The 11,085-nt window shown below is 46.3% G+C and overlaps 1 protein-coding gene across 8 annotated transcripts in view; it reads left to right on the top strand.

Annotated features, from left to right (window-relative positions):
- SIL1 (SIL1 nucleotide exchange factor) overlaps nt 1-11,085 on the top strand; it is a 335,801-nt gene that overhangs the window by 321,646 nt on the left and 3,070 nt on the right. For all 8 annotated transcript variants that reach the window (XM_025206016.1, XM_025206046.1, XM_025206021.1 and 5 more), the window contains 2 exons: nt 2,182-2,278; nt 7,082-7,246. In XM_025206016.1, the coding sequence (XP_025061801.1) occupies nt 2,182-2,278; nt 7,082-7,246 (262 nt within the window). The remainder of the gene's footprint in view (nt 1-2,181; nt 2,279-7,081; nt 7,247-11,085) is intronic.

An 11,085-nucleotide genomic window follows, 5' to 3' on the forward strand; every position in this document is an offset into this window, starting at 1 on the left:
AAGACCCTTTCTGATTGCCAGTGCTTGGAGTTCTGTGTTTAAGACTAGCTAGGTCCAAGACCCTGCAAGCAGCAGGGTATTGTGGGTCCAGAGCTGGGACTTTACAGGTAGAAGGATGCTTTTAGCCACTTGTAATCCTTTAAGTGAGATTTGTGTGTGGGGGTGAGACTGTCATAACTGGTCATTTGCAAGCATTGGAGAGAAAAGGTCCCTTCTCCAGGTGAGCTGAAAGACTGATGGCACAGTACAGAGTGTGGAATGGTGGATAAGTGTTTAAATAAATCAGTGTGTTAATAGAAACTGAGGAACAAGAGAGGTGCAAAGTGAGAACGTAAATAAAAGGGCGTTAAGGAATAGATGTGGTTTTAAAGTGAAAAGGATTAATGGAGCAATTGGTGTGAATGAAACACAAGAGATGCAATGGGAGAGATCTTTGCTGAGTTAACACCTGTGGTGGCTGAAAGCTGCTTATTAATGAGACACTAGTACACTTAGGAGACTTAGTATAGAAAGCCTAGCATGCCCCTTTTGTGTAGTGTTGCCAGCACTTCAGATTGTCTGGCTACGCTGATCTTTTCAGCACCTATCTGCCAGTTGTGTGGCATCAAATGAGGAATGTGTTATGGTTCCTGATGAAGCCAGAGTTGTGTAGCTGGCACAGCTAAGTTACAAAGCCATGTTCCCTTCCCTGTAAAGGTTATGAGATGCCCCCTCCACCACGCCAGTTGGTTGATACTGACTTGGATGCTGACCCCACTTTACAGCAGGCTGAGGAGTCGGATGTCCCTTACCTCGCATTAAATCTGACCCCATGCCCTGCACTCTGCCTTTGCCTCCTTAAGAGGAGGAAAAGAATTGTAGTATTTGTCCTGGGTTGAACCTGGTAGAGTAATGTTCCCTTTCTTTCTCTCACATTAGTCAGAGAGAAACCTAAAGGGTGAGAAGCAGTCCTAACAAATCTACATACAGGATAAACCCATGCCTGAGGGCCTGTCTGCAATGCAGTCAAAGGTGTGATGGTAGTTCACACAAACACACCTGAGCTGGCTTAAATGTAGCTGGGTTGAGCACCAATAGCAGCACAGCTGCCACAGTACAGATGCAAATGCCAAGCATTTACCCATGGTTCTGGGCAGAGCTGAAGACTTTATTGAGATTCAGACATATGGGGTTTGGTGGCAAAGCAAGACGCACCAGCCCACCGCTTCGGGCATGAGGCACCTCCACTCCCATTAGTAAATGGCAGCTAAGTGAAGGAAGGAAGGGACTCCCTGGCGTGGCCCATCTGTGTTTGGGAACTGCCTTCCTTTAGAAAGTGCGCTGCCTCTGCAAGGCCCAGGGAGAAGCAAGGGAAACTGCACAGGAGAGGTGCTATTTATTGTTTTGTCTTATGCCCGATTGTGTGCTAGTTGCCTAATTAAGTAACTCAACTTTAATTAGTTGTTAATTAAAGTAATTCACAGAAGCCATGACACCAAAATGAAGAGAGACAGCAGTTTGTTTCTAAATGTGCTGGTAATTCTCTCTTGCATTGCTGCAAGAGGGTTTTCATGTCTGTTTTGGCCACCTAGAATTTGACTTTGGGAATATCATTGCTTTCAAACTAGGATCCGATTCTGTACAGTTGGCTACTGCATTACCTCCATCACAAGCCCTACTTCCTGTAGTCCCTGAGGTGGCCTCAAAGGCTTACAGCCCCGGGGCCCTATGGCAATGCTGCCGGTGTCCTACCAATCAATTGGGCATGTGCACATTTGAGGGGAGCTTTCAGTCCAGCTGGGAAAGAGCAACAGCATTTCCTGCTTGACATGAAGGTCTTGAAATACATAGCTCAAATTCAGGTGACCCTAACCTGTTTGAACAGCCCTTTGACAATTGCCAAGTACTTCCTCCACTGCAGCTAGAAACGTCTGGGCCAGGAGTTATTATATACAGGGCACCTGGAACAATACCAGTTTTCACCAGCAGGTGTCACCTTCTTAGACGTAAATTAGATTTTGACAGAAGTTAAGGGAGAAGTTTTAGACTATTTAGTTTACATTCATTCATGTCTTGCAATAGATTTTGAAACTTACTTCCTAACCATTAAAAAGCTTGTTTAGAAACTAAGTAGCAACAAAGTACAGGACTTCCCCTTTCATCTCATTCTTCTCACAATATGTGTTTTGCTTTTTCCTGCAGCAATCCCAAAGTTCAGATTGAAGCAATTGAGGGTGGTGCTTTACAAAAGCTGCTGGTTATTTTAGCTACAGAACAACCCTTGGCTGTGAAGAAGAAGGTAAGTTCACAAACCTATACCTAGTAACCTTTTCCCACGATGACACCTGTGTGGAAAGTCACTCTTGCATTAGACTAAATAGACAGCAATGTGATTTGAGGTTGTCTTCATGAAGATTTGGTGATTGATAACTAGGAACCATCAGAGAAGTGAAGTTGGGCTACATGCATTGGGCTAAAAGCAGCACGACTTGCACTCGCTTCCACTTCAGTTGACTTTGGCCCAGTGGGTTTTGCCTATCCATGCATGGTAATCTTTGTAACTGTTCATGAGCCACAGTTCTGTAATAAGGGGAGAACTTTCCTTTTGGTGTGCAGTGCCACTACCTGGCCTGCATTTGCATAATCTCATAGTAGCAGTGGGCCTTGTTCTACTTAAAGGGAAAACTGAGATCAGACAGCAGAGATAATGGACTCAGGCAGGGAGTGTGGTATGTTATGGATTGACTGGCCAATCCCAGGGCAGGCAGGAAGATCACAGACTACCAAATACAGGAGGTGATGTTTTGAAGAAGATAATTGTTTTATCTAGTCTGATGCCTTGGAGGAAGGAAAAAACTCTCATCATGCCCCTGACCAAATGTGCAAGGCTATACATTAGGGTGGGGGATTCAGCTGCTTTCTCTTATTTTAACTTACACAGCAATGGGTGTTGTTGATGGTCATAAAATTATCCAGCTTCTTTTAAAACCCACCCCAACATTAACACAGACCTCTTTCAACATACTTTCATACAGGGAGTGAAATAGCTGCTCTGATGCAACAGAATTTCATACAGGGAGTGAAATAGCTGCTCTGATTCATTCTGCATGTACCTGCCATTTATGTAATCGGTGATGTACTGCCAATTTTTTAACAAGTGGCTCCCATGAAACCGCCCCCTGCCTTTAGTCTGTGGGAAAAGCCCTGTGGGATGGCAGTGTCACCAAGAGCAGAAGAAATGCTAAGGAAGCCAGTTACTTACTCTAAGATGCCTCCTGTCTGCTCAGCCCCTCCATAGGGCAAGCACACTCAGAGAAACTGTACTTCCTTTTCATATTTCATCTTGACAATGGCACCATGCATGTGGTTGGCTCAGTCTGTGTCAGTTTGTGCTATGGGGCTGAAGATAAAAGCCTTGGTGGGGTACCTGGGGTAACTAAGGGAGTACTTGAAAATCTGTGCTTGTCAGAGCAGCGTGTCCCAATTCAAAAGCATTTTTTAAAGACTCTGAGATGAGTCATTTCTGGCAGCGTTGCAGCCCCACCAGGAACAAACAGAAGGCTGCTGCTCTTCTAAACTTACTAGCATGCCATGGACAGGGCTCCAGAGAGACTTTCCAGCCTGGCACAGTATTAGGTGATCTCTTGTATCCAGACAGAATAAGATTTCCTCTGTCCCCAGACTCATCATGAGTGCCTCTCCTTTAATCCCCCTCTCTCCCTTCCCCACAACTCCACCTTCCAGGCTAAATAAGCATCCATGGTAAACTCTTTAAAAATGTAAAATGCACTGTGCTAGATGGCCATCCTTGAGGTCCTTCTCTGAAGAAGTGAGAGGTCTTGGGTGGCAATGGGACTCTAGACTGGTGTGGAGATTCATCCTGAGCTCTAATGCATTCCCACTAATGTGTGACAGGGAGGCTTTTCCTCCCATCAGAATTAAAATGTGGCGCAGGTAGTAGAGTCTTATTTCCCCTCCAGCCACACTGGGGACAGGGGGAGGCATTCCACGCACCTTCCCTTGGCCTGTAACAGAGAACAGACAGGAGTATTCACTAGATTCCTGGAGGCAACAAGAGAAGGTAAAATAAGAACAAACTGGTTTGGAAAAATCTCACTCCCTATTCAGATCTGCCCATGGAGAGCACAAGTATGTCCCACCTGTGCTTGCCAAGGAGGTAGTTCAGATTGCTGGCAGGCTCTGAGATGAGTAATCTCAGTAATAGTTCTCTTTTCAGCAGCAGCAGTCTGGCCTGAGGGGCATCACTGCAGTCTGAGCATCTTTCTTAGCTCCTCTAGGAACCAGGCTTGGAAATAGAAGGAGAGTGTAGAAATCAATAATGTGGCACTGCCTGCCTCTGTACTCAGCTTTGCCATTTGTGTGCATGAAGGCACTGACATTCAGGCCAGAGCCATATGTTGTTGCAGTTGTCTAGGTGTGTTAAGGCACTGGCCAAAGATCCCAGGTAGGTTAGGAGCTCTGTTCTGGGCACTGTGTTCAATCCATCCCTGCCCACAATATTTACAGGAGTGTAACAAGTGAGAGGTGAGTGAGTTTGATTTGACACCTCACAAAAGGTCCTGGAGGGCTGGGGAAATGCTCAGTTCAGAGCTCAGCTGTCCAAAGAGGGACACAGTTCTGGTGCCAAACAGCACTGACAATCCCATGCGATTCTCAGTCATCTTTGTTACAGCTGGGTTAGACTTCTTAGGAAAGGCTTTTTCTGGGCATCTGCGCTCAAAATCCAGAGTGCAGATCCTTCAAAGGGGACAAGTGTGAGGAAACTATCTTGGCTTTGGGTTTGGTTTATGTGATGAATAAGTGTCCTCTTATGTTCATTTAATAAATAACCCACTGATTTTATTTGAGTTATGTTAACAAATTACAAACTGCCTGTCTCTAAAGACATTCCAGACAGAAAATCCCCAAATACAAACTCAGTGAGAGCAGAGCCTGCCTTGCATTGAAACCCTGCCCCTCTTGTGTTGTTGCGTTCAAGCACTTCAGTACCGCAGCAGTTTTGTTGCTATATAAATATCACAGATAGGTTTAGTATGAGCAGGAACTAAATCAAATCCAAGTAAAATTTTGCTGGGCTGCAGATCAGTCCCAAAGAAGGATTCAAAGTGCTTTCATTGGCATCTGCTTCCACCCAAATTAGTACTGGGCATGTGTTCCAGGCCCAGAGGATGCCTGCCTACTTATTTGGGCCCATCCATGGCACAGCAGGAGGACTCCCAGATGTAGTACACAAGAGCTCTTGTGTTCGCCAAATGCCTGTGTGGTGCACTGTCGTATTGAGGGCCACATTTGTTTATCTCCCAGGATAGTTGATTGAAACTGCCGCTGAGGAAAGGGAGGCAACATCTGTCTGTATCTGCACCAAACACTCTGAGGCTGCTCTGCTCAATGTGTGATGTAAAGGATGTGAATCCTCAGCATTTCCATTCCTCTTCTCACCCAGGGGCCTTGGAGTTTTTAAAGACGGATTCAGCCTCACAAGTACCCTGTGGAAAGGCTGGTGTTGTTGTCCTTGGGCGTGTGTAGATGAAACGAGAGGCATGTGTACACAACACTTTAAAGTGGGCTAAATGCTTTTGCACTGCTTTAATGGTGTCGATGTTTGAACACCTTAGCAGCGTATTGCATATTAATTCCAGCTGCTGTAGGAAATTCAGTGGCATAATGCGCCTTAAATGACTTGGAGTGCAGCAAACTAAAACTGCTTTGAGGAGTTTTAGTTTGCTGCCCCTACAGCCACGGAGCAAAGCACTGGGCTCTGTGCAGATCTGCAGGAAGCCCTGCAGGCAACCTGACAGCAGCCCAGAAAAGCAGCTCCACTCAAGAAAAGCGGCAAGCCTGATCTTTTTTTTCCCCACCCCGCCTGGATCCTGCCTGCCTACCTGAGCTGTGTGGGGGCCCAGTGCTTACCTCCATAGCTGCAGTGCCCCCTGGGACTGCCTGAGCTGGGTACCTGTGGGTGGGTGCTGCCTGGGGGGTGGGGGGGCTGCAGCTGCTGTGGAGAGAAGCACCAGCTTCCCCCCGCCCCCAACCCACAGACCACTCCACCCACCGGCAACTCGCCCTCCCCTCCTCTCCCCTCCCCTCCCCGCTGGAAAAGCAGGTAGGTAAGCAGGGTGTGTGCACGACACAGGGGTTTAATCAGCCCTAAATTGTAGCAGTGTTTTGTAAAACCCACCACTTCAATTTAGGCCCCCCCATTTCATCTACACACGCCCCTTGTGTCACAGATCAGGAACCTGATTTCGTAGATTTCATAGACATTAGGGCTGGAAGGGACCTTGGAAAGATCATCGAGTCCAGCCCCCCGCCCGCAGGGCAGGAAGTCAGCTGGGGTCATAGGATCCCAGCAAGCTGAGATGTGTGATGCACAGTGGTGTGTCATGGACTATATACAAGCTAGTGGTAAAGTTCTGATTCCCCTGGCCTGTTTAATCACACAACAACTGTGCATCCCAGTTAAGAAATTCTGGTCCTTACAAAGGCATTTGTGCAGATTCCAAACAACACCACACCCTGCACGCTAGGTCAGATTCCCATGTACAGTATAGTGTAGGCCTCAGTGATATCCTGTACTTCCTTGGCATTGGAGAGAATGTCATTGGAGTGGCCTTTGTTGCTTTGAGGGCTTCATAGTTGTGATGGTGAGGATGGCTGAGCACCTGGCATGACCACTGTATTCAGGGGAAATGTCAGGGGATCAGCATCTTGCAGGTTCAAGCACTAAGCCTTTGAACTCCTTGAAAACAAATGTTTTATAGCAAGAGTTTCAGGGAGTTGGGGAGCAAATGTAAACCTCAGTCCCTTGGAGAGGCTGAAATTAACGTGGGCCAGTGTTTGCCGAGCAGCAAGGCATGAACATAGATGGTCATGTTTTTCTCTCCTGATTAGAAGTCATTGAGATTGTTGACGGGCATTTAAATCACACCCATATTATGTAACCTCAATCAGCCGCCTTTTGTGATAGTTCGCAAAAGAAAATGAAGCCAGAACATTAGGGCTCTTCAGCATGCAGATTACTGAGCAAGAAAATGGCAGCTGTGACTGGACTCAGGGACTGATTCACTCTTGTGTTTGTCAGGCTCTATTTGCTTTGTCTTCGATGCTGCGACACTTCCCCTATGCCCAGCAGCAGTTCCTCAAGCTTGGTGGCCTTCAAGTACTTAGAAATCTCTTCAAAGAAAAAGGCATGGAGGCGCTCTATGTGCGAGTTGTGACACTGCTCTATGATCTGATTATGGAAAAGGTAAGAGACGGCTGGAGAGTATTCCCTGGATATCAGTAGGAGTAGGTGAAGAGTAAGCTCTACACATGGGAATGATGAAATGTAATCTGGATTCACGTACTTTCTGGAGTCTCTGAAGGTCCTTAAGATTTTCACAACAGGGCTGTCTTGTTCCCTTCACCAAGGCCTGGGCAGCTGGGCATGGTGCAGGCAATGCTGTCCTTCCACAAGAGTTGGGTGGGAGTAGCTGGTAGCATGGCAGCAGATTTAGTGGCCTGCTCTGCCCTCACACTCCTCCAGGAGTCTGGGGAAGCCCCTGTGGAACTGTGTTCGGTATTCCCCATATGGGCTGTATGGCACAGGCTGCGTGTGTGGCACCTGACTTCTGAGGACATTGTGGAACTGCTCTAGAATTCTTTTAAACGTACTTTTTCCCAATAACGTCTTGTTGTAGTTCTTACCCAGCAGTGTGTTAGAAGCCAAGTGACAATCAGGGAAGTGAAACTGATCAGTCTGATTTGATCATTTCAACCAGCAATTCTTAACTTTTCTATACGCAAGGCACCCCTTGATAAACTCAAAGTCCCCCTCAGAAAATTCCAGCTTTGTTTTCACTAGGTTTTTGACTACAGAAAAATAACAGCGCAGTTTTTGTTACAAACAACTCAGAAGGATCACAACAGGGGAGAATGTTTTTAACACTGGGTTCCTATTTGAAATCTATGAGCACTTTTACACATGCTCCAAGGGTGGGTGGGGGGAAGGGTGCTCTAATTAAAGCAGCTCCAAGAGCCACTAATTAAAGCGCCACAGCGTCTCATGTATCAGCATCCCTACACTTCAAAATGGTCGTGGGGGCGCTTGAACTAACTTGTTCAAGAAGGTTTAGTTCAAGCACCCCTGCTGCCATTTTGAAGCATGGGGACACTGATACACAAGACACTGGAGGCTGCTGTAGCACCGTAATTACCACACTCCGCCAATGCACTGTAATTGTAATTATAGCACGTTGGAGCAGCCTCCCAGCACGTCTACAGGCACCGTGTGGTTTTATCTTGTGAATCAAGTCTGCATGCCTAACACTACTGACATTGCATGGCAACCTGAGGCATGTTTGAAAGGATCTCCGGGTGTCACCCTGGTTAAGAATCACTGGTCTAAACTAAATTAAATGCAAGGCATTAACAGAGTACTTACAGATTTTTGTAAATCTTCAAGTTTTAAAGGTCACTGTCTATTGGTATATCTTGGATAATAACCAGGTAAACACGTTTAGCTATTTTATCTAGGAACACCTTAGCTTATTGCTGTAAATATCAATTTAAAAATCTCATTTTCTAGCCACTAGCTAACCTGTTTGTTTATGCATTTCTGTTCCTTTAGAGAATGAAAATCAATGAAATCACAACTTCCACTTCTGTTTGTAGTCAATTTTGGGTCTGGATTTTTATTGTTGTAATGTTTGGGTTTCAGGCATAGAAGAAGAACTTTTATGAGAGCAGAAACACTTTTCTTGATCAGAGGTTTTATAAAACATAAACATTGGGCCCAATGTAAAATGATCTGGTTCATTCAATTGGACAAATAATGAACAAGTTATTTCTACCACAAACATTTGCTTTTAGCTTATCAGAAACCCTACAATTGTACCCCATGTTTTAACTACGCTACCTCAACAGCTCCATCAGTTCTTAGATGCGTTCTAACTTGAGGCAGTCAGCAGACCCTATGCATACCAAATGTAACATTAAGGCAGGGGTGGGCAAAATGCGGGCCGGTTGTGGCCTGCGAGGCCATTCTATCCATCCTGTGGAGCCCCTAAAAAAAAATTAGAAAATTAATATTTATCTGCCCCGACTGCCTGTCATGTGGCCCTCAATGGCTTGTCAAAACTCAGTAAGCGGTCCTCCTCCCAAAATAATTGCCCACCCCTGCATTAAAGCATGCAATGTTGTTCATTGTCGTTTTGATTGTGACAGACTCCAGGGGCGCATCCAGTTGAGCACAGACATGTGGTATGTTGCCCCATAGACCCATCTGCGGCACCACACACTGCGCAAGCAGGCATTCCCCGCACTGCTACTTTGCAGCATTGGTGGTGGGGGTTGACCCAGGGTCATAAAAACCCATGGTGGAAAAAAAGCGGGATGGCTCACGTGGTGCCAGCACATGCCACCCAAAACCAGAGCCTGGCTGGCTGAAGCCATGCTTTTGCTGCCGGCCAGGTTCTCTGCTGCAGGATTGCAGCAGTTGGAGCTCGTGAAGGCCCCCAGGACTCCAGGTAAGACTGCTGGAGCCAGCACAGTTGTTGGTCCCAGCCTCCCCTACCCCATCTGGTGTAACCTGCATACCAGAGTGTGTGTGGCACCAGCATTCCCCAGAGACAAGTAGCAGTGGCACAAGGTGTGCCGCTGCTACTTGTGCCCGGGGAAACACATGCTCCCACTCATCTGGACACTCTCTAGGATGTAAATTGGATTTGCCTTCTTGCTGGGCCTGAATGTAGAATGGAAAAAAACATGATTTTTTTCACACATAACCCACACAGTTTCTCCAAAACTACTTGGGGAAATTTGGGATAAGCATTATATGTGAGGAAAAGGGCTCCCCATAGGTCTGGAAATTTGGAGTGGTAGCAGCATTACTTGCTGTGGCTCTGGGAGCCACTGGAATTTAATGTTGCTACTGCTTCCTCCCTCCCGACCTCACCCCTGCTACCAAATTTCCAGATTCTTGGGGAGCCCCTTCCCAACTGTATGCCAGATTGGGATTGCAGCTGAACACAGCACCCCAGGTCCCAGACCTAGCACATGGTTCCAGAACCAATGCACTGTTCCGAACTCAGGGCATGGCCCTGGAGCCAGTGTGCAGGGTTGGAGCCAGCGCGCAGCCCCAACACATTATGCTGAGTCAGGCCCCACTACACTATGTAACCCCAGTGTCACCATGCCAGACTGGGCTCTGGCATGCATCCCCCAGCCCCAGAGATCCCAGGTCTCTGGTACTTACCTGTACTCCTTGGTAAGATTTACCTTGGTGCCTTCCAAAAATAGGGTGCGTTTTTTATTTGAGTGTATGTCTATATGTGAGAAAATACGGTAATAGCAAAGCAAAGGGGCTGGATGAATCTAAATAAGTGGTGATATCACAGGGCTGTAGAATGGTTAGGTTTGGGGGAGACTGATTGAAAATCAACAGTATATATATATTTTTAGAAAATGAAGCAAAACTTAACTGCTGGCCATGCTAGCCAGTGGAGTGGATTGAAGCAGAAGAAAAGATAGTTCTGTTCTGAATGCTTTCTCTGCCCTCACTCTTTCTTTAACCCCAAATGAATGAACGATCCAGCCAGCATGAGTATAAACTTGCAGGAGGGACAGAAATGGCTTTCCTCTGGGAAGGAAAAATCTGGTTGGAGGTTTTATTTCCTCTCCTCCCTCCCTTCCCCTCCCCCACACATACAGTAAATCAAACATAAGTACAGTGCAGTGATTTTTGCCTTGAGTAACATCCAAGGGACCATCAGAAATAAGTTGCCAAGCAGAGAGAGGCCCTTATCTAAAGGTCAGAAAAAATGTTATTGGGAACCTTGAGGATGTTGGAGTGGTCCTCCAGATGGTGGGGGGGGACTACCTGTTAGCAGGACTTATCCTTCATTGATGTTTCTTTGTATCTGACTCTTTCCATCCATTTTCTTCAGCAGATTTGCTTATCAGATCTGTAGAAGCCCTAATCTTCCCTTAATGATAATAACCTAGCAAACAGACTTGTGCTATTCAGATCTAATTAATGAAGCGCAGACATACTAATTATCACAGGAGGCCACCAGTCAAGCTAAAGGAACAGTTCTTAAAGGGAAA

This window comes from Alligator sinensis, unplaced genomic scaffold (genome assembly GCF_000455745.1).
Source record: "Alligator sinensis unplaced genomic scaffold, ASM45574v1 scaffold156_1, whole genome shotgun sequence".
NCBI lineage: Eukaryota > Metazoa > Chordata > Crocodylia > Alligatoridae > Alligator > Alligator sinensis.